General features: G+C 36.1%; 3 protein-coding genes across 8 annotated transcripts; 1 reads left to right on the top strand and 2 right to left on the bottom strand.

Moving 5' to 3' along the window:
• Positions 1 to 7701: 7701 nt before the first annotated feature.
• Positions 7702 to 11197, top strand: LOC116196523. 3 transcript variants are annotated; one of them, XM_031526281.1, is made up of 9 exons: positions 7702 to 7932; positions 8443 to 8775; positions 9185 to 9218; positions 9423 to 9656; positions 9842 to 9931; positions 10269 to 10334; positions 10419 to 10507; positions 10586 to 10633; positions 10779 to 11197. In XM_031526281.1, exons 2-9 carry the CDS (start codon positions 8450 to 8452, stop codon positions 10894 to 10896), a joined length of 1005 nt encoding a protein of 334 aa, XP_031382141.1. In that variant the 5' UTR covers positions 7702 to 7932; positions 8443 to 8449; the 3' UTR covers positions 10897 to 11197. The 3 variants fall into 3 exon arrangements, with proteins under 3 accessions (XP_031382141.1, XP_031382140.1, XP_031382142.1); XM_031526280.1 differs by having other exon boundaries at positions 7704 to 7932; positions 10416 to 10507; XM_031526282.1 differs by having other exon boundaries at positions 7704 to 7932; positions 9459 to 9656; positions 10416 to 10507.
• A 259-nt stretch (positions 11198 to 11456) lies between these two features.
• On the bottom strand, positions 11457 to 13255 carry LOC116196524 (glutaredoxin-like). Its single transcript, XM_031526283.1, has 4 exons — positions 13085 to 13255; positions 12890 to 12978; positions 11811 to 11909; positions 11457 to 11709 (listed from the first exon to the last, which is right to left on the bottom strand). The coding sequence occupies exons 1-4, from the start codon at positions 13219 to 13221 to the stop codon at positions 11636 to 11638; spliced, it is 399 nt and encodes a 132-aa protein (XP_031382143.1). The 5' UTR covers positions 13222 to 13255; the 3' UTR covers positions 11457 to 11635.
• Positions 13256 to 17641: 4386 nt separating this feature from the next.
• On the bottom strand, positions 17642 to 21581 carry LOC116197383 (F-box protein At5g03100-like). 4 transcript variants are annotated; one of them, XM_031527522.1, is made up of 6 exons: positions 21169 to 21581; positions 20877 to 20919; positions 19841 to 20704; positions 19560 to 19724; positions 18610 to 18868; positions 17642 to 18149 (listed from the first exon to the last, which is right to left on the bottom strand). In XM_031527522.1, the coding sequence occupies exons 2-5, from the start codon at positions 20916 to 20918 to the stop codon at positions 18626 to 18628; spliced, it is 1314 nt and encodes a 437-aa protein (XP_031383382.1). In that variant the 5' UTR covers position 20919; positions 21169 to 21581; the 3' UTR covers positions 17642 to 18149; positions 18610 to 18625. The 4 variants fall into 4 exon arrangements, with proteins under 4 accessions (XP_031383382.1, XP_031383380.1, XP_031383381.1 ...); XM_031527520.1 differs by having other exon boundaries at positions 18610 to 18928; XM_031527521.1 differs by lacking the exon at positions 21169 to 21581 and adding an exon at positions 21038 to 21056 and having other exon boundaries at positions 18610 to 18928.
• Between the last annotated feature and the right edge of the window lie 1312 nt (positions 21582 to 22893).

Below are 22893 nucleotides of genomic sequence, written 5' to 3' on the forward strand. Positions count from 1 at the left end.
TATATATATATATATATATGTGGCTTTGGGTTAGTGGGGGAGCGGATCGCTGCCGATAATCGGAAACTTTCTATCAGGGGCGGCAAATTTTGTCAGCACGGACGACCACAGTAAATAGCAACCTTCTCATCTATATGCAATGGATCAATAGCCCCATTAATTTTTTTTTCACATTCGCGAATTATAGACTAAACTGTTGGGGGTGGTTGATTTCCGATGGTAGTGGCATCGCCGACTCGCAGGGGGCTACCACACCCTAGGATGAGGCCGCTAACAGCTCCTAAGGTGACCGACAACCACACCCAACCACCACCCGCACTAATTAAAACCCCATTTTTTTTTTCAATCGGGGTAATTCTCAGTAGACGATGGCGGGGCTACCACTTTCGGGATGAGGTCGTCAGCAACCTTAGGAGGCACCAACAATCTCATTCTAGTGGTGGTGACCCTTTGAAACAAGTTCTAGTAATGAGTCAACAATCTCATTCTAATATTTTCTTCCCTTAATTAAGGTCTTAGGTTCAAGTCTTGAGAATGAAAAATATCTTTAATCAGGAGAGTTTTTACCCTTTAATAAGTCAATCCGGCTCGAATTAGATTAGTCATGGCTTGTTAGACTTCTAAATACCATGATACACATCGTAAAAAAAGTATATATGGTAAAAACAATAAATTACACAAATAATATATGTATGTATAATGTGTAAAATTGGAATAACAATGATTGTGGAAAAAGTTATTCCAACCGAAAGGACATGCAAAAGAAAGAGACTATCTCAATAAATTTCCACGTAAAATTTAATAAAATGAAAAACTGACTCTTTATGCGAGATGAATTAAAGAAATAGTGATGATAGAAGGCATATCCATCAAGAATTAGGGAGGAAAATTGCTTGTGGTAGTGGGTTTGATGATGTTAGATCGATTTGAAGCAAGGTTAATAAAAAGGGTTGAGAATAAATGTAAAAGTCAGAAAAGACAGGGGGAAAAATTGGGTAAGAGATGGCGGAAATCCTACAAGCAATACCCTTTCCTCTTTTAATTTTGGCGATGGTGGAAAGATTTGCGGCGGAAAATGCCACCTCAAAAGTAACCCCAAGCAAAACGGCATTATGAGAGAAGCAACGCACGCCCAAATGCACACTTTATATTTTATTTGATTTTAAAATATAATTTTAATTATATTTTAATTTAACTCTATTTATTTTTAATTTAACAACATAATTATTATTATTTTCATTTTTTTATCTTAACTGTTATTCAATTGAATTTTTAATATTAAATTTCATCAACTATTTATTACTTTTTTTACAATTCAACAACACAATCATTACTTTCTCTCAACTATACAATATTTTTTTAATATTTTTCTCATAATTTAACAATATATTCATTACAATCCAATTATATTTATATATATATATATATATACACAAAGTGGAGTAGAGACCAAAGGGGTAAGTTATTTATTTTTTTATCAGCTTTTAATTTATTATTTATTCTATTTGCCGCCATTAATAAGGCGCCACATGGCACGTGAGCTTGGCGCTGTTGATTTTTCCTTCAAGGCAAGTGGATGGAGGACCAAATTGATGGGGTTTATCAAACAGTAGGAACTTTATTGATGACTTTCAATTTAGAGGACAAAACTGATGATTACCCAAAATATTAGGGACCAAAATGACAATTTACTATAAATTATACTACTGCTTAAAATCAAGATGAGAGTTTATAACCGCCCAAACATCTACTATGAAGTTATTAAAATAAGTTCTCTAATGTCTTGCTATGAGATGTTTTTGCTCATGTGTTGAGCATCTGTCGCGTTAGTATTTCGACAATTCGTATAAGCTTTTTATAAATCAACCTTCCATTTTTCTATTTTAAATTTGGAAAAATAGCACACTAGCCATTTTTATACCGTATCTAGTATGCCGTTTAACTGACGTCAGAAAAATGCCAAGTTGGGCCACATCTGCACCATTGTAAATTGGCTAGCTCACAAGTCATTGGGTTTGTCTTGGATCCACTACTTCAGCTCCCCACTGGAGGGCATTTCACGTCTTTTACAGGAAGTATTAATGGGACTTTCTTATTTTTCTACTATGTAAGATAATTTAATTTTTATTTAGGGCTTCTACCCCTTTTTACCAAAAAAAAAAAGTGAGACAGTGAAAATTGAGAAAAATGTGTAGTTGTGTACTATATATGATGCTCTTTTACCTAAATTTAATGTATGTCTATGAAAACATAAATATAGAAATAATAAATGCAATTGCTATCAATAATAAGATCATTACTCTATAAAATAGTATATACTAATTATGAGCATTGCTATTTGTGTCGACGGAGCATGCCACCTACATATGCCGAAAATAAGGGTGAATGGCATAATGGCATAGACAGTAATAATTTCAAAAGTCAATGACAATTTATAATCACTTGCATTTAGCAGAAGTAGGCACATGTAATTGAGTTCTAGTGAATTTTAGTATCCAAAAGCCCCATTGAATCTCAACTAATCTAGTCGAACCGGGTCGGCCCACAAAAAGATAAAATTCTCTCATAATTGATTTTTTACATTCACAATGACTCGAGCCCGAGATCTTGCTTAAAATGAACAAATGCCGAACCGCTTGAATTAATGAACGTTGGTCCTATTGAGTTTTAGACCAAAGTATTCTTCCTTTCAAAATTAATTCCCACAATATAGGGGTGTGCACGGGTACCGGGTATATCCGGAACCGGTCGGAACCTACCCGTTAGGATAGGGTCCGGGTAGCTCGTATTGAAAATATGATAGGTTCCTGGTATTAAAATTAGGAATTGGTGAAAATCGGTTCCGATTCCTGCTTATAGAGTATCCGGAATCGGTTATTTATTAAAATAAAAAAGATGAAAGAGTAAGTTTACTGTCTCCTCTAATGAATCAGAACAGAGGTACTTTGTTGTGTGGGATCGTATTATGGATGTTTAATTTTGTTAATGAATTGATGAGACATATATATATATATATATTTTTGTTGTGGATTAATCTAAATTTATGTTGATATTCTATTTGGCGTGATTACTGATTATATATGTGTCATTTTCGATTTTATTTAGCGAAACAAAAAAATTACAGGTTCCAACAGGGTACCCGAAACCTGTGGTATAGTACAAGTTCCGAGTAGGTTCCGGTTCTAGGATTCAATAGGGTAGGGTTCGGTTCCAAAATTTTGAAACCTATCCCTTACAAGGTGAGGTACAGGTATTGTAAAAAATACAGGATATTCGGAACCGATCACCCCTACCACAATAGACTTCTACTCCCAAAGTAGACTCATGTTATTTTCTCAATTATTATACCATTCCCTTAACTTTTTAATTTGTTTCATTTTGAATCCTTTCCGTAATAAACTCTTTTATTTATTAGAATGAATGTATTATTTGTGAGATTATCATTACACTTATTCTTAAATAGATTACCACGAACCAATATTTAAATTTTATGAAAATTTATTATAGTTTAAGCAAGTGATTTTCATCTCATATAGAACTATAGATAAAGGTATGAAAATAAATTTACCCATTTTGTTTAAATTTAAATAATAGATAGATATACATAATAAACATTTTTGGAATGAACTTCTTCATCAATATTTATATTATAAAATTTTGACTTATATGTTTTTTTTTAGAAATTTAACACTCGATGATTTTTATCAAATTACTAACGTTTTATATTTTTTCTGCGACTTGAATTAGAAATTTGAAAATAAATGAACAAGAAATTCTTCATTAGTACGTTATTGATGTGAAATATATAAGTAAATATACTTAAAATATACTAATCTAAAATAAGAGTAACAAACCTACATGTAATATCTATTTAAAAATTTTTATAACTTGAACTTCTATTATGAAAAGATATATTATTAGGGTAAGAAAAGTCAAAAGATCCTTTCATATGAAGTATTTCCGAAGAAAAAAAAAGAATCTATTTACAATAAATCTTATTATTAGATATATTTCATAGCAATCAACATATACATTAAGCATATGCTTGAAATTCTCACATAGAAGACACCTATCAAGCGACTAATCAAACGAATGAAAGGCTCTTAGTACAAAATTAAAGCTAATAACGTATATGTTGGTTGTTATTAAATATATCTTAAATATTCAAAATGTAAAAAATAAATATTTTTAATATATATCATATATGTTTAAAATATAAATCTTATGCGAAGCTTAAGCTCTAATGTTTTTATTTTTAATTTTCATGATAATATAATTAAAGGGCATGTATAAAACAAACTTGTAAATAATTCGTTCATGCTAATCTATGAGACCTTATTTCAAAAGGGATTTAAGGAAACACATCATAAAGTTAAGGGATTGGATGAATAATTAAGAAAATAACATAAGTCTATAGTGGGAAATAGATTTTGGGGAAGTCTATTGTGGGATTAATTTAAGAAAAAAAAGTCCCTTTTGCTCCGAAGCTTAGCAATTCGGCATAATTATCAATCTATATACATCTATATACATTTATAGGTTAGGTCAACATGTAAGAAGGCGCCACGTCGGACGAAGCTTACCTCCCATTGAGTGACTCTTGGTCTTGGATTAACCACCAATGTAAATGCAACAAATGGGATATGTTATGGTGCCACATCATATTTTAATCCAAGGGTCCACTTCTTTAACTTGCTATTAATTTCTGTAAACTCTTTAAATATATTTATATCCATTTTGGAATAAATAATACTTTAAAAAATGAATAAACTGTTGTTATATCCATTTCCATCTTCTTCCTATTCGATTTCCTACGTTAGAGTTAAGAAAGAGAAGATACGGAGAGGAAGAGACATTCAGCTAAAACATTAGCTGAGTCAGGACGACTACAATTTCTATTGTTTCACATAATGGAACATGCTTAATATTATCGTGGACCGAATAAGTTAAAAACACACCTTAACCGTAACGCGTTCTTATTTTCTCAATCGTTAACAATTCCAAAAAAAAATGATTTTTCTCCTATTGTTCCTAGCTCACGTATTGCACGGGCCAATCATCTATTTTCCACTATTTTCAAAATTTTACCTATAAGAAAATGATTATTATAAAGAAGAAGGAAAAGAAAGGATTAGCCTAACGTGCGGGCTTGAAATCAGTTAAATGGTAATTAACCCATTAGGGCTAATCATAACATTATGCCCGCCCAACCAGGTGGACCTAAGACATAACACAATTACTATCTTTTGATCTATGGCGAATTGGGAATATAACACTATGAGTAACATATTTGATCAGACTAGTCATGTGGAACCATGATTCGTCCACAAATAAATTGTTTTAAGAACGTGTTATGCCATTAATTGTACTAGTAACATTTATCTTAATGAGTGACTGCTTTCATACAATTCTCTTCTTCGAGAAAGCAAGTGCCATATTTTAGCATATTTTTCCTTATTCACTTCATACCTCTTGAATTTATTCAATTTCTTTTTTTTTTCCTCATCGAATAACTTTAAAACATATCCTCAAGGCTCAATAAATGAACCGATAGCTCTCTTATTCCGATCAATAAGCTATCAACTCTCAGAATTTCTCAAGAGTCTTAAGCAATGTTATCTTAAGGCCCTATTTCCTATTTATATATCGTAAGGCCCTCATTGCTTTAGGAAATTAGATGAGATGAGATGAGGCTCCCTTACACACTCTTTCAAATTTTTGATACCCTTTTGGCCCTTCGCTTTGGATGTGTATAGGTTATTCATATAATGCCAATTTTCTCTTTTCTTCCCTTGAAAGAGGAAAAACCTTAAAAGTCCCAAACACTCAACAAATATATCTTACAAAATATCTATCCTACACAAATCTCTTCGACTTCTCCCCTCACTCTGTCTCGATATGGCTTATCATCATGAACATCATCAGCTACCCTGCCTGCACTGCTAGCATCAGTACAGCTACATTCAAATGGTAAACATATATTCTTCTTGCGAAAGACGGTAATTATGATTATTAAATCGTGTCGGGGAAGTAATTAACTAACACATCGCCTTGTAAACCGACCCGCAAGTTCAGCATCTGATAGAGAGGTGCATGTGCTTCCCCATGACCACGGAAGACTGCATCTCGGCTCTAGCCAAACACGATAGCATCTAGCCGTTCATCACCCTGATCAATTTCTCTCTAAGATACTAATCAATTCTCGATCATTATTTATTAATTACTGTAAAGCTCGAGGGCTCTAAGCACACATGCAGTAAGGGATATCCCACGAGAGACAATCTAGATCATGGTTATATATACAAACTAACTAAGATGTGATTTTATGCGCCATACATACATAACATGGGTTTTGCTGGGCCATTCTAGTGTGGCGAGAGCTGCTAAAGGAGAACCGGAGCTTTTTCCGAGCATAAAACCATGTCGTCTCGGCCACATCCCAGTGGCAATTAAACAGGCACACTGACCAAGGGGTGTTCAGATCAGTGGGAAGAGGAACGTGAAGAAGGCTGTGGAGGTGATCGTGAACATATATTATACTCATGTTTATCTTCCGCAGAGGAAGCAATATTGATTAAGAATGTTTGGATCAATCTAGTTGATGTTTTCTTTGGGGGAATGGATTAATCTAGCAGATGTCGATCGAATATGTTAGGTTATATCTTTTATCCCTATTGCGCTTCTTTATCTAGTAGTTAGGTTGCGTTTAGTGCGCATGCATGATGAATGGAATGAAATCGAATGAAATGGCCATCCCATCCTTCCGCTCCATTATTTGATGTCACTTTTATATGTTGGAATGGATTCTCAATTATGATAACATTTCTTCCTCAACTTCTTGATGTGAACGTTCCTTCAAAATAGTAAGCATGTTCATTCGACCTTTTTAACTTTTTTTTTTTTGGTTAATCTTTTTACTAGTAATTGTTATAGTGGTATCATTTTTTTCCGATATCATACATCGACAAATATACATACATATATATATATATAATTTTGATAAGTAAGTATAACGTATTACCCTCCTTCATATATTATGAAGTTTAACAAAACAATTTTATCCCATCCAATTTTGGTATATTGACCTTAGAGTCTCGAAATATCGGTTAACTTGTGCATCGATCGATTAACAGACTCTGCATCTATCTCTTTTACGAATCACTTGTAATGGGTTGAGTTCCGATTGGAAGAACTAAGAAGCATCGTACCGACATGTACATATAATATCACCCACCGCCGTCAGCGAGGATGGAGTCCGAATTTCGATTGAAATTAACGGTAACTATTTCTGTTTGAGATTCCAAAAGCGTAGTGCGATCCTGGCCTACTTTATTAGGTGACTAAGTGCAACCGCTATTTCAAGCTGTGGTACTCTACTCCTGACAATTACGAGATTATTCGGTTATACCATGAAGAGTTATGATATAAGCTCTTCGAACCATCCTCTGGGATTAATTTAACCACACATCGAACAATTAGTAAGCATAACCTCGAACCGATGCCTGTCGACATAGATCTTTCAGCGATGTAAGCGCGCCGAAATAGATCTTTGAATTTCTGAGCCCATTTTCCCAAGAGCCAGGCCCATTTTGAAAGAGCCAGGCCCGCTGTCGGGCCCTCCTCCACCGACCCAGTTTCGTAACGTCGAACAGACGGCGGTAACCGCCAAAAGAAACGGAGACGATGTCGTCCCGTTGCTTCCCTCCAAAAAGAAGGGATTATCATTTCACCATCATCTTCTTCTTCTTCTTCTTCTTCTGCTTCGTAGCTCAAATACCGATGGAATCGGAGCTTCTCAAGCTTTCACTGCTCTACCTTCATTGAAGTCAACGCAAGGAATCGTCTATCTCGCTGCACACTTTGCTGCAGCCAGGCTGAATTTTCCACTCCCGCCACTTTCGGCAGCCGCGAGCTGGAAATTCTTCCAGACAGGTGCGAGTTCTCGAATTCTAGTCGATACATGCTGTGGCTCTGGGGATTGAGCTGATCGATGAGATGAACTGATCAAGAAGCTGCAATTTGGATTGCGGTGCTGTTTGGGAATTTTTCTTTTCTTTTTTTCTTTTTTTCCCCTCAGAATTTTAGGTATTAAACTTCGTTCAATTCAATTGTGAAGGGTTGACTCAGAAACTACAGTGTTGTGTACTTTAGATGTTTCTTGGCTGTAAAGATGTTCTTTTCCCCGTGATTTTTCGATTTGTCGTGGTTTGCTGATCTGTAACCTGTCACTGGAAGAAACCGATTTCCTCGTGTTTTGTTTATTCGAGTGAAGAAACATAGCAGGACCAGCTCCATGATTGCCTCGGCATCTGTTTGATTATCCAAATATCTCAATAGGATGATGGAGAAATCTTTCTGCTTTCGTTTTCAGGCATTTAGCTTTTATTTGTTTGGTAATTTGTGAGAGTTACATGTAATGGTCGTGTTCATTTAACCGAACAGGAAGGAAATGGAGGTTACTATCACCACTACTGATCTTTCCTATTGGTTAAACTGGAGGGTCTTGCTATGTGCCGTTTCAGTGCTAGCTTCAATGTTTCTAGCTTCATTTATCATTTGGAAATATGATGGTTGGAAACGTGCGGAACATAATCAAGGAGGAGCTCCTGATAGAGCACTTTTCTTGCGGCATGATGAAGCATGGAAAACATGTCTCAAGCAAATCCACCCCGGTTGGCTCACGGCTTTCCGCATCATTTCGTTCTCCTTGCTACTGACCACGCTCACCGTCAAACTTATTGAGCATGGGGGTCACATGTTTTTCTTTTATACTCAGTATGACTTCTGCACTCTTAACGTATCTACTTTCTTTGATGTTTAACAACATTCGCCATTGCCCAGTGGGGAAAAAAAATTTCTACTTTAATAATTGACTTGGCATTGCACAGCAGCATGCCTAAAGTGTCTTGAGAGATCAAATGCTGTCCAGTCTTACAAGATATTTGCTACAGCAGTGATTTTAGTCTTGGGGCGCTAGTACCAGGCGTGGAACTGAGACATCATTCTATGTAGTGAATGGATTAAGGGAAGATATATCTCAGGGGACCTCCAGATTTTTAACCATCTGTTCTTTAGATTTGCTGGATTCTCTGTGATTCAACATAATCAGTTCATATCCCTGTTAATGCTGAGCTTGGCTTTTTGACCATTTCGCTGACTGATTCCATTCGTTATATGCTGGCAGGTGGACCCTCACTCTGGTGACTGTATATTTTGGGGTATTCATTCTCATTCTCTTTTTTCCTATCTATGTGTGGGTTAGATTTGCCTCGACTTTGCTTATTATCATGTGACTATACCCCTTCAAAGTTCAGTTCATCTCACTGTCTGTCACCTACACAAATACATAACTGAAGTGAAACTGAACTGAGTTTTGACTGTTCAAGTCTCTTCAAGGTGGTACAAATGCCTGTTTTTTGTAGTTTGGATCATTGCTCTCCATTTATGGCTGTTACCAGCATCAGAAGTGCAGGAATTGTGTTGAAGTTGACAATGTTGAGATAGATGAAGAGGACGGTTCAAACTCATATAGGCCTCTCCCAGGTCAAAGAACAACTGATAAATGTGGGATAAAAGAGTTCTCAGATCCTCAAGAGCAGAAATGTGTTCTACAGGCTGCAGGAATTTTCAGTCACCTGTTTGAAGTCATATTTCAGGTAAATTCTCTTGCATAAAATTATCACTTTTGTTGTTGTCATGTGAATGATAGATATGAAGCTGTTAGTTGATTGCATTATTGCGGCATGTCTGTGTTTGCGGCTTTCTTCATTCGAAACGTTTATAAGTTGTAATCATCTTTTTGTTTGCGATTATTTACCCCTCTTATATCTATTAATGACAGATGAGCGCCGGAGCTGTGATGCTTACTGATTGCGTGTATTGGTTCATAATATTCCCATTCCTAACAATCAGAGACTACACATTGAGTTTTGTAAGTGCTGCAAACGACTGTATTCCTATCAATGTCCATGTGCTCTTGCCTTCTCCAGAAGGCACAACACTGTTAAACAAGAATTAATGGTTTTAGTCGTTTCCCCGTGTGGTCGAACTTTGACCTTGGATCTTACCCCTTGCCTCCCTCAGTCTTTCACGTATTCCCTAAGATTCATCATCCAAACCTTTTATCACCAAGTAGCACCCGCTTCCGGTCGAACCCATTCCCTCGAATGAGTTACTTTACTCTTCGTTCTTGCACATTTCTGCCTACTCCAACATAACCTTTGGACCTCATAACATAGGGTGTATATATCTTGTGCTATGTATTGCAGATGACAGTGAACGTGCACACACTGAATTTTGCCCTACTACTTGGGGATACTGCTTTGAATTGCTTGGTAACCGCGAGCAACTTTCTTACCTCTCATATTTGTTGAATCTTTGATAGCTTATCTGATGTTTTCCGAAATTGTATCCAGCAGGTCCCATGGTACCGAATTTCTTATTTCATCCTGTGGACAAGTGCTTTCGTCATCTTCCAGTGGGTTCTTCACGCTTGCTTCTCTGTCTGGTAATGTCCTGGATTCTCATTTTCCCTTCTTATGCTTTTACTTGCATTGAAATCACAGTATTCTGGACTACGTTACAGGTGGCCATACCCATTTCTCGACTTATCATCCCCATATTCTCCATTATGGTATGGTATAGCAATTTTCTGTGGATTTATAAATTTCTTATATGAGCTTAGCTAAGAGATTATATATGTGAAACATATATGATGGTTTGCTTAGGATTCTTAGAGACAATATATTTATATACTCTTTCCTGTTCCGATCTTGCAGGTACTTTTTGATGGGATTAATGCATATCCCATGCTACAGCATCTTCATGTTATTGGTACAAACGAAACAAAGTTTGTACTCAAGATTCTTTCCCGATTCTTATATGTGTGGAAGATGATCATATTGGGTCATGTTTAGGCCTCTCTTGTGGAACTAAAGGGCTCCTTGGGATTTCAGTATCTTCCAGGATAATTGAAGGCAACCTTGCAAGCTGAATTGTTGATAAGAAGGTTTCATTTGATTCAATTGATTCTCAATTGTAAAGTGTAATCTTCTTGAATGAATCGATTCTAAATTGTAAAGCACAAAGTTATTCATTTGTTTGGGAAGATTTCATTCGATTGAATTGATCCTTCTTGAATGAAATGTAGGGATAGGACACACCATGTCAATGCACGAAGTGATTCATTGGTTTAGTACATTTCAGGATCCGTCTGGATACGATATGTCAGACACTTTCTTCTTTAGCATGCTTAATTCAGCACAATAGACCCGTCGCGCTTAATGTGGCACAATATTGAACTAGAGACACAGGGGACAGCGGTGCTCACAGTTGGCGTGCTAATTTCATTTGGTGTGCTACGAGGTTCGTGTTTCCATTGTGAGTTATTACATATGCTTCACCAGCTCTCAGGCCGAAAATATGAGCAAGGGCTACATTTCAGAGAAACCAAGAAATGCTATGAACCAGAATCCGAGACCATCTTACTTCAAATTCACGGATAAAAGGTCTTAACACCACCACACATAAGATTCCACATCTAGCATAAAACACGGGGTTCAAACACGAAACAAAGCATCTCCAGTATTATTGATTAACTACACACTATCATCAGCCAAGCAACTATGCCGACTCTTTAAGAAGCCTTAACAGCTCCAGCCTGAGTCAGCAATGGCACAAGCTTCCCGTCACCATTCATAGCTGTCGTTTCTGCAAAGAAAGGAAAATAATGGGAATAAAGAGTGAAAAGACCATAGGTGGCATCGAAGGCTCAGAAGCCTCAATTTGAATGAGGATTTTGGAAGACTTACTGTCGCAGCCACCAATGTGGTTGCCTCCAATGAATACATTAGGCACGGTCCTTTGTCCGGTCCACTCAGCCAAAGCAGCCTGAACTTCTTCTCCATCCTCTTAAAGAATTTATAATGTAAGTTTCAGACCAACATTCAGTAGGTAGAATACAATGTCGCATGCAAAGACTCAATGCTCCGACGCTTAATATAAAGTTTTGAGATCAATTCAACAGGAGGATGCTAATGCACTAATACAGATTGTTCCTGTGAGATGTGATTATGAAAATCACAAGCTAAGACCCATCATTGGGCAATATTACATCAATATACGTCTAGTATAACTGCAATAGGCAGTGAAACACATTGATCTTAAAAAATCCAACAGTCAACAAGCACATAAATATACTCCTCCACCCTGCTGATATGAGGCACAACACGGCATCTAGCAGCATCGACACTACCGAATAGATGCCATTATATTTCTTTTTACAGCTGCATTCCTTCCCCCAATCAGGGGACGCCGATTGCCCGTGACATCGCAATCAGGACGGAAGAAAGACTCTGAGTCATTGTACCTTTTTTTTTTTTAATGTTGATAAAAGGTCAATTAATGTGCACCATTAATGTCGGTTTAGGATGGCACACGCTATCTTTAGGTTAACAAGTTGGAGAGTTGAATTTGACCGAGTGAAGAGGATGATCAATTAAATCCGATACGAAAATGGGATGTGATTAGTTCTCTACGGCCAAAATTTTCAATTTGAAGGCAATTCTCACGCAGCAACTGAGTCAAATTCAATCACAAGGCAGATTTCTGATTAAAATCGAATCCAGAGAACGCAGATAGAACTATGTAAATTAACAAACAAATACGATTTCATGTCACACCGAACCGAAAGAGCCCGACTGACAACAGACTGGTCTAAGCTCATAGATGCACACTAAACGCATTATTTCCGAAGAAATCACATCATCCGTGCCTTAATCTACTCTGTTTTGGCTTGCTTTGAAACTAAAATCAAATCACGCTTCATCACCACTGAACTCAACAATCAGAAATCGACTTCGTACGCAAACCAAGGAGAATCGATACTCACTTTCCTGATCCAATTCGATAGCCTTGAAGGTAGCCCCCAGGTCAGCGAGCAGCTGCTTCACCTGCACGCAGAACGGACAGTACGATTTGCTGCACCCAGCGCAAGAAACCGAGTCACACACAGCTCCACCTTACGAAGCCATAACCGAACCACTCCGCGATTGAAATCTACTGTGAAAATTTCGCCTGGGATTACCTGAAGACGACGACGGGGTTGGCGGCGACGACATCCTTGGCCTTGGGCAACGCCATAGCTCTCAATCCTCCTCCGACGAGCTGCCGAATTGTATGCCTGCTGAGATTTTCGTCTAGCGGATATATATATATATACATATATATATATTGAATTTATTGCATTATATAGCCTATATTTTTTAGATCTAGTGACGTTGGGATACTTAAAATAAAAAAATAACACTAAATCTAAGAATATTCATTAATATTAGGCTATATAGTTTAATCTAGATCTAGTGACGTTAGGATACTTAAAATAAAAAAAATAACACTAAATCTAAGAATATTCATTAATATTCGGCTATATAGTTTAATATGCCTATATATATATATATATATATATATATATATATTGGCGAGGAAATAAGGGAGAACTGATCGCGTGTCAGAAGGCGACGGTCGTACTCTCTTGCCGTTTTCTGGGGAGGTCAATTAATTCGTCGATGGGGCCCATGGGCTTCTGACCCACGGCAAATTGATCGGGTGGCCGGTCAAAGTCAATAGAGAGCAACATATAATTGCAATAAGAGGCCGATAAGGATAAGGAATACCAATACAATTTTTTTTATTGGAAGAATTTTATGGCCCGTCTATTTTTAAGGTTAAAATTATAAGGGGTCGTTTGAATTTAAAGTTAAAATTACTCTGATTTTGATTTTAATTTTGATTGTGGAAAAAGACAAATGCGATATGATTATAAATTTGACTTGGAAAACGTGTGTTTTTGTTGTATAGTATGTTGAGTTAAAGTTAAAGTTAAAATTTTTGAATTGAGAAATATGTATTTTTATTGTGTAGTGTGTTGAGTTAAAGTTAAAATCAATTAACTCTAAATTCAAATGGGATATAATTTTAATTTTAATTTTAACTTTAACTCAACCCACTACACAACAAAAATACACATTTCTCAAGTAAAAAATTTTAACTTTAACTCAACACACTACACAACACTTGTCATTTTCCACAATCAAAATCAAAGTGACTTTAATTCTGAAACCAAATGCACCGTTAAATTTTAGTGGATTGATATGATTCTATCGAATTAATCAGGTTTTATTGAAATTTCGGATACTAGAATTTACATCAAAAGAAAATACAATCTCCTATTTGCCAAAGAAACCAATTTATATGCGATCTCTTTTGTTTCGATCATGAATAACAACATAGGGAGATTCACGCGATGTCGCATGGCACAAAATTTTCATTCGCGTTCGATAACATTACAAGCACGCAAATTAATGTATACGAAACTTTACATAATGTTAATTCCGATTTTCTGACAAAGATAGCTTTTGTAAAAATTGGAATTCTTAACTCTTGATAATTTTGTTGGACTTCATAGTAAGTAGGTTAATCTCTCTATAACAACTGTCCATGAATATTTAATTTAATTTATTGTATTATACTTCACGTCATGCTATTATATAAATTGATGAGATGAGCGTAGACAGCATAGCGGCTGGCCACTACCGACAAATGTCGTCATTTCTTTTCAATTTTTTTTTCCCTAACTAATTTTGTTCTTTTTAAATTCCTCGGGTCATCAAATTAAGACAAAAGGATTTGATTAATTGTTTTTAGGAGGAGGAGATATATTATGGAAATCAATCGGTGGCACGAAACAGTTCACCTGGCCTCGATCGTTCTTTCATCTTTTATTAATTATTTCTAGGCTTATTATATGGATTGGATGAATATATCCCCGACTCCATATGGAATAAATTTTCAAAACAATTTATACCCATGATAACATACTTTCGTTTACCTTACAGTTTACTTTTCCTCTTCTTCTTTTTTTTTTCTTGTTAATATTTACTTCGGTCACTTCATCATTCTTTTAAGAACTTCTGATAACCTCCTCCTCTTCTTCTTCATTTAAAAAAAAAAATTGTTACATACTTTATACGGTAAGTTACTATAACATATAAATAAGTTACTTCATCAACTTATATGAGGACTGATTATGATGTCCGGTCCGGTATGAAGTGAACTCGAGTGAGGCCCCTGAGCTCCAACACTCGATCCCCTAATTAATTATTAAGTCATGTCGTCGAAGCCTAATTTTTATTATCTATTTATTCTTTTATTTATTTATTTATTTTCTTGATAAACGAAATTATACTGTCTCCAGTGGGGGTGCCTCTCCCCTATCTCAGGACTGCGCCTCACACTGCCACATAAGTGTCGCATCAGACAGAGAAAAACTCCAAAAAAAAAAGAAAGATACCCATTCAATCCGTATCTCTAATTCGGGCCTACATTCATGTGGAGGATACGATAAGATGAAATATGAATTGAAGGAAAGGATCTGGAGGATTCCAAGAATCACTCCAATCGGTCACTGACCGACAAATCAAGAGTCCAGGGATGGCAAGGACCCTTGATTTGTGCTGTTACGTAGTTTCTATTTTTAGTCTGCCCCTGCTATTCCGTACGAAATCATGTAAGGTTGGAAATATATCAAATATACAGAAACTTACATCCTACCTCTCGGCTTCCATTCTTCCGTTATATATGAATTGATATCATGATAAATATTGAGATAAAATGCCGATTATAGTTTATCAACATGAAATATTTCGATGGAAAAAGTAATTTGCCAATCATTTTTTTGGAGAAATTCCCATAATTTTCTTTATTAGTTAACTGAATCAAACAAAGGTCCAATATATATTTTCGTTAGCCTGGGCTTTTCTTTGTCACCGATTTACATTACATATCAGAATGGTCTAACGTATCGAGTTCAACGTAGGAGTACGTCTCTCTCTTGACCTAATGCAGGAATTAATTAAGCAAATGTAGAGTTACAAATTAGAGAATGATTTTAGCACAGCAACACGATTTTCTAAATTCAATTATCATCAAGTAAGACTTCCATGAGTGATTTCTCGTTCCCTAATTTTTCGTTGTCGTCAATTGTCTGTTAGATCCATGCTTTGCTTTCGTAGTAAAAGAGAGTGGATGAGAATCAACACGCCATCTAGTCATGCATGCTAGTGCTAAACATGCTTCAAACTAATTCTGTCATTTTTTTTTCATGAAGCTCCACAAATTCACGGATTATCCATATTACAGTCGGAACATTATCCATCTGGGCATTACACGTGAGTCGGACCTTTTCCATCTTTTTATTTATTATTTTATTTTATTTAATAAACAATACTCTACTCGAGCTGTCACGTCATGCATGCTTTTTTGGGTAAAGCTTAGGTACGCATGCTTCAAATTCAAACTAATAAGCTATAAACATATGCTTCAAACTAGACCAAACATGCTTTCTTCATAGACCAGCAGCCCGTGAAAAGGATAGATGGGCCGAGGCCCGAGGCCCCAGGAAATAATGCCAAGCGGTCGGCTCGGCCCAAAACCGCCTAGTCTTTAAGCCGAAGCCTTCAGAAAAACGGAACTAGCTATAAGGAGTCTCAACGGCAAATATTATCATTTGATTCACAATAAACAATCATTGTGATCAATACAGTTTGCAAATTTCTATACGGAATCGATCGGGTTTTGTGAAAGAAAGAAATCACGGAAGAGACAATTCTCATCAGTCATAGCTAGCTATAAACCAAATCCCCGATTATAGATTGTGTAACGTTTGATGCTGACCGTGAATTAATTAATATGTATCGAGCACATTTTAGAATCTTATATGGTAATTTTTAGTCGAAAAGAAATGAAGGACGATACACATACAAAAAAAAAACTCGTATACACGGGATTAGATTGCAAGCCATTTAAGATGCTTACAAATTTGAGCTTGCCAAATATAAAGAAGATAGTACTCTATAGTACCGGAATACTGATTAAGTATAGATTGGTAAAATTATGTATAAATAGCCGTTTGTAGATAAACTATACTCGTGTATCATTTCTCTTTTTCATTGATTTTTTGGACCGTTGTGTACCGGGAGAGACTCCTATGATAATTTATTCTTCTGTTTTTCTTTTTTCCTGAATAACTCTTATGATATTACATTTACGCACGCACATGAATCTTCATAATATGTATGCTTAATTACATGAATATATATTATACATATCCTACCTAAAAATGCATGTATATATATATATATATATTATAGAATATGTGTGTATGCTTTGATGTAATTAAGCAAATAAGAGGGCTAATCAATCGGTAAGATGTTTCTTGTGTCCATAAGATTCACCATCACCATCAAATCTAGCTACTTGAGCACCCCATAGAAAATAGATTTACAACTCGACCAAACCATATTAACTAGAACAGTCAAAGAACGAGACTCCGGAGAGAAGATATGGAAATTTGAAGAATATCGACTAACTTGACTAGTTTGGAAAAAACCTATCTCCAGACCGAGCCCAAAATCATAAACAATCAACGGTTAACGACATGCCCATATCTCTTCCAAGAACCAATCGGAAATATTTACACGTTGTTGTCCAAATATTAATCATTTATTTAGAAACTGGATAAATCTAAGAATTTATGTCAACGTTAGGTTATATGATGCAATATATCCAATAACAATATGTAAGATATCATAAAATTCTAGTACTCATTCGAGTCCTTCCGAAATAAATCACTAATATTCTGTAAATGATGATGAAAAGTTTAAAATCGACCAAAATATTACCAGTGAAAAGTGCGGGATCTTCCTTCATATATATACATAAATACTAGCTAGCAATAACTTTGTTGCAGACAAATATTTATGTATCGATCCTCCAAGGACCTTATTTCTCAGGACGGGACAGTCTCTGTGGCAGGCAGAGAGTCTTTAACCTAGTGGATAAGTTATCGCATAGTGTCATGCGGTTATTTCGGGTGGATGAATAACACGTTGCAAGCTTCGCTAGTTTCCTTCGAAACCGCTTCTGAGATCTTATTGCTCCTTCCAAGCCTGTGAAACCTCTTTAAAATCCGACCAAAGCATCCAACCACGTTCATCAAGCATGACCACGAGGCTAAACATTCAACCCCGACGTAATTATACGAGCTTGATTAATGCTAGGGAACCTGCTTGTTCACATAGGTCCAGAAGCTCCTGCAGAAAAGGTCGCCGGGCAATTGACAAAAAAGAAGTGAATTTCGCATGCACTAATGCAGTACGAGGATATTGCAAACTGTTCAAGCAAAGTCGTAGTCGGGTACGGTAATGCACATGAATATAAATACATACATCAGGAGCTAACTGAGAGATTAATAAGGCGAAATTTTGGGCCATCAATTCATAATAGCGCAAGACAGTCCGTATCTTCTCAATCGATGGCTCCTCATCCAAATATTTTTTTATTTTTAAAAAAGAAATATTATTTTATTAATGTAGATTCTGATTATTTATTAAATTATTGCTTCTAATAAGACTAGAGTTTCATTAATACAAGCACAAGAATCTCAACTGTTCATAGCATTATATTCTACCAAAATAATCACATATCATTTTTGATAAATAAATAATTATATATTTTATTTTGGAGTCACATGCGCAATGCAAAAGTACTCACCTAATTTGTCTTGTAATTAGATAACAACTAGCTTCACCTTGGATGACAGAGCTTGCTTGAGCTCTAAGGCATTTCTCCTCACCTCTCCTATCTTTTCCTTTGCAAAACCATACTCGTCGATAATGCTTCCCAGTAATAATGGGGCCCGACAATCAATGATAAGCTTCTCGAGTGATGTAACACACTTAATCAGGTGCACAGCGAGCTTGCACTCCATCTCATGACCTCGCCACCCTACTATCTCTATCACCCGTAGAAACTGAAGATCAAAGTTGGCAAATTCATCTCTGACCATTAGCTGTCTGAAGGGACTAGATTCCTAATTTGAATTTAAAAAAAAAAATGAAGATTCTGCAAGTCATTATATTATTAAATGTGTAAAATGGTCAAAAAAAAAAAAAAACAGGAACAAATCTCTAAATCGTGCCTCGTAAGACAAAGCAGGCTTTATATTGAGTTGATCTTTATACCCCAACCAATTGATGAATGATATTTTGGTTTAAATTTATTGTACCGCGCCGCAGATCATTATGTTAAAATATATTAATATTAAAGATTTAAATATGAAAGAAATTGTAAGGTCTAACCAATTTAGTTGAGATCCTTTCCAATTTTTCACTTCACAATCTTTATAAAAAAGATAAATTGTATCAAATTCCGAATGAAATTTCATAAAAAAGAACATACATAAAGGTTTTGTGAAATATTCTAAGATGTAGGTGGTAAAAGAATGGGAGTTGGTTGTATGTATTTACTGCATTAACTTAATAGTATGCAAGAAGTATGCAACCAGCTTTCTCAATACAGGAAGAGTTGATCAACGAGGAAGGTAAAAAGTTTTAAAAATTTAAAGGTTAACAACAATTTTAACAAACATATAATTTTCTACACTAGAAGACTGATCGATTGACTTTAGTCATTGAGAAAGAAAAAGCCCAACGACGACTCACCATGACCAGTGTTAGGTGTTGCACGGACGGGGCTGCCTTTATCAGGGAAGTTAGACCGCGGAGATCCTCTCTTTCAAGAGATAGACCATAATTGAGCCAAGCTAGTGACAACTTCAGGTGCTTCAGACCGCTTAGGTTGGGAAAACGATGCAAGTCCCCTTGTGCCTGCAAAAGTTAATACATATTATGCAGAAACTAACTTAAATTAAGATCAAACAAAATGGGACTCAGCAGCTATAGAGAGACTAATCGAACTTATAAAGTTGCAAAGTGGAACTAACCAAGCTCCAATATTCTATGTGCAGGTGAAGGGTCTGGAGCTGGGCAACATAGCGAGAGAGTGGGTGAGCAAAAAGATCGAAATTGCTGGCAATGAACAGATCAACAAGCCGAGGCGCAAGCTCAACATGCACGTGAGGATTTGCCCAATCACTGTACGTGAATGACACAAGGTCAGGCGTAGGGGCTGATAACATGATCGAACGCACACATAGGCAGTGGGACAGGTCTATGTATTGCAGCCTCGACACGGGACCGGTGACGTTGACCGCGGTTAACGGCTTCAAACAGCAAAGGTGCAGTCTCTCGAGGAACTCGCACCCCAGCAACAGATGCTCCAGAGAATCATTTTTTATGGATACACCAGCCAGGGAGAGCGATTTCAGTAAATTAAGCTTGGGAAATAGACGGGGCTGAATGGAGGGGAACCTGCAGGGACGATACCTCTCTTTGAGCAATCTACGACAGGAATCGAGCTCAAGCACCTCCACTCCCTTTTCTAGGGAGAGCATAAGCCAGGAGTCGATATCCTGGGAGAAGCTCTCATCCAAGAGAAAGCGAATACGGAATAGACGCAAAGAATTCGAGCGCCTACTGTGAAAAAGGACGACTCGATTCACCCAGTCGACATAATCGGAAGCTGCTCTGCTGCCGTAGCGGAAGAATTCTCTTCGGCTATCCCTATCAAGAAGAGGGCATGCCGCAACCATTTTAGAGGCGTCGAAATCCAAATCCAAGAAGGGAACACGGGGCCAAAGGAATCTCCATCTGCGTGACAGGATGCTGGTTCTCGCTGCTTCTTTGATTGGGAAAAGTGGCAGGATGTTGTCAATAAGGATGTCATCAGGCAACGAGCTGAGCCGATCCTTTAATTTCAAAAAAAAAAAAGAAGAAGCTTGATTACATTTACGTAATTAGAACATCTAGCAGACCATCAACAACCGGTGTATACAAATCTATCAGGCGAACCGAAGAAAAAGAAAGCCAAATATCACGGCGCGGCGAAAGCCAAAAGAAAAAGGAAAGTGATCAGCGTACCACGAGTTCCGAACACTGAGCCAACTCGACCCCTTTCGCCATTCTTATAATTAAAACACAATTCATGCGTATTATTATATTATATTATATTATATTATATTAAAAAAGAGCAAATTAATCAAGAAATTTTAAAACTAAAATGTGAGGGAGAAGAGAACTACCCAGCCCAGCTCGGCCACAAGGATGGATAGCGATTGCACTGCTGGACATATACATACATGTGTATATATATATATTGTGAAAGATAAATTTATATTGATTTGAAATTTAAATTAAGGAAATTTTAATTCACCTCTCAGTCTATCTGATACGGAATTTATGGCCTCGTGATGCAGCAGCAGCAGCAGCGAATCGAACTCGTTTGAAACAGTACGGAGCAGCTCGGCCGGGAGGGAGGGGAGGAAAGAGCACCAGCTCCACCAGATCGTTGGCGACGGTGAGCTGTGCTGAGGAGAGACCGATTGATTGAATTTAGTAAGAGAGGTTAATTGAATTGGCGGATGTGAGTTTGTAGAGAAGACATTATTATTATTTATTAGCTGTGCTGAGGAGAGACCGATTGATTGAATTTAGTAAGAGAGGTTAATTGAATTGGCGGATGTGAGTTTGTAGAGAAGACATTATTATTATTTATTAGGGTTTTACAGGGTTAGGCATGGTAGGCTGAGGGTGAGACAGAGAGAACGAGGAAGACGAAGAGAACAGAGAAACACAATCCAACCCTAGGATCTTTATAGCTAGTAGTACTACCAGGACAACAGTGACACGATTTTTGTCTTATTAGGATTGACCGCCAGGACCCAGTTTTTACTTTCCCGAAATTTTTGCCCCCTTTTTTTTTTTCTTTTTTTCAAAGAAGCTCTCTCTCTCTCTCTCTCTCTCTTCTCTTATTCCCTCGAATTCAAATAAACTTCGAAAAATATATAAATAAAAAATAATAATTCACCCAAAAAAATAATTATAGAAAACATCGAAGCCCGAAACGACCTATTTCAATTCAAGTGTTTAGTATTTTAGTTAAATCTTTTGTACCTTTCTATTCGGTGATGAAGAACGAAAATACCAAAATTTAAACTGAAAATACCAAACGCGTCACCATAACTCAAAGTCATGTTACTAGAATTGTCCTAACCTTAGTAACTCAAAGTGCTGAAGTCGATCCAATTCAATACTCTCAGTTTTGAACTTAAAGCAGTGAAATTTTTAAATATTTAGCATTTCAGTTAAACATTAAGTATTTTATAAGTACATATTATAGATATTAATTTCGAAAACTAAGAGTACTAAAATTGGTTACTCTACAATACTACATTAATAGTTGTACTAAAATTTTTAAATATTGTATTTCGTCTCGCATATTTAGTATAATTAAAATATAAGTAATACTGACTTAATAATTAAAAGTCATAAAAGGGATCTAAATTTTAGAACTAATTTTTTTTAATATTTAGAATTTTAGTTGAAACTTTCGGTTTGATATATACAAATACTAACCTCAAAAACTAAAAGTGCTAGAGTCAATATAATTTCAGTACTTCATTACTGCTTGAAGTAAGTATTACAATTTTTGAATGTTTAATATTTTAGTTCAAATGCTTAATATTTTAGTTCAAATACTTAGTATTTTTTGATGAAAATGCAAATTCTAAGATTAGCAATTAGTGTTTTGTAAGTACATACAAATACTAATTGCTAACCTTCATAACTGAAGTACTAAAGTCAATCTCATTTCAATATTTTATTAGCACTCGAAGTACCGCAATTTTCAAATATTTAGTACTTCAGCTTGAACACTTAATATTTTTTAAGAATGTGTATGTACTAACTTCAATAACTTGGAAGTACTTAAATCAATATAATTTCACTACTCCATCAGTACTTGAAGTACTACAATTTCCCAATATTTATTATTTTATTTCAATCGTTTATTATTTTGTAGTACATCAAATACTAACCTTAAGAACTTAAAGTGTTAAATTTGACTTAATTTCAGCACTTTGATTACATTTGAAATGCT

This window comes from Punica granatum, chromosome 2 (assembly GCF_007655135.1).
Source record: "Punica granatum isolate Tunisia-2019 chromosome 2, ASM765513v2, whole genome shotgun sequence".
Lineage (NCBI taxonomy): Eukaryota > Viridiplantae > Streptophyta > Magnoliopsida > Myrtales > Lythraceae > Punica > Punica granatum.

Coding starts and splice junctions, on each gene's coding strand:
- LOC116196523 (XM_031526280.1), top strand. CDS start 8,450: ATGGAGGTTACTATCACCACTACTGATCTTTCCTATTGGTTAAACTGG. Junction 9,219..9,422: donor TGGTGACTGTATATTTTGGG/GTATTCATTCTC, acceptor TGTTTTTTGTAG/TTTGGATCATTGCTCTCCAT. Junction 9,932..10,268: donor GAGACTACACATTGAGTTTT/GTAAGTGCTGCA, acceptor TATGTATTGCAG/ATGACAGTGAACGTGCACAC.
- LOC116196524 (XM_031526283.1), bottom strand. CDS start 13,221: ATGTATATATATATATATCCGCTAGACGAAAATCTCAGCAGGCATACA. Junction 12,979..13,084: donor AACCCCGTCGTCGTCTTCAG/GTAATCCCAGGC, acceptor CGCTGGGTGCAG/CAAATCGTACTGTCCGTTCT. Junction 11,910..12,889: donor TATCGAATTGGATCAGGAAA/GTGAGTATCGAT, acceptor AAATTCTTTAAG/AGGATGGAGAAGAAGTTCAG.
- LOC116197383 (XM_031527520.1), bottom strand. CDS start 20,918: ATGGCGAAAGGGGTCGAGTTGGCTCAGTGTTCGGAACTCGTG. Junction 20,705..20,876: donor CTCAGTGTTCGGAACTCGTG/GTACGCTGATCA, acceptor TTGAAATTAAAG/GATCGGCTCAGCTCGTTGCC. Junction 18,929..19,559: donor AACACCTAACACTGGTCATG/GTGAGTCGTCGT, acceptor AATTCAAATTAG/GAATCTAGTCCCTTCAGACA.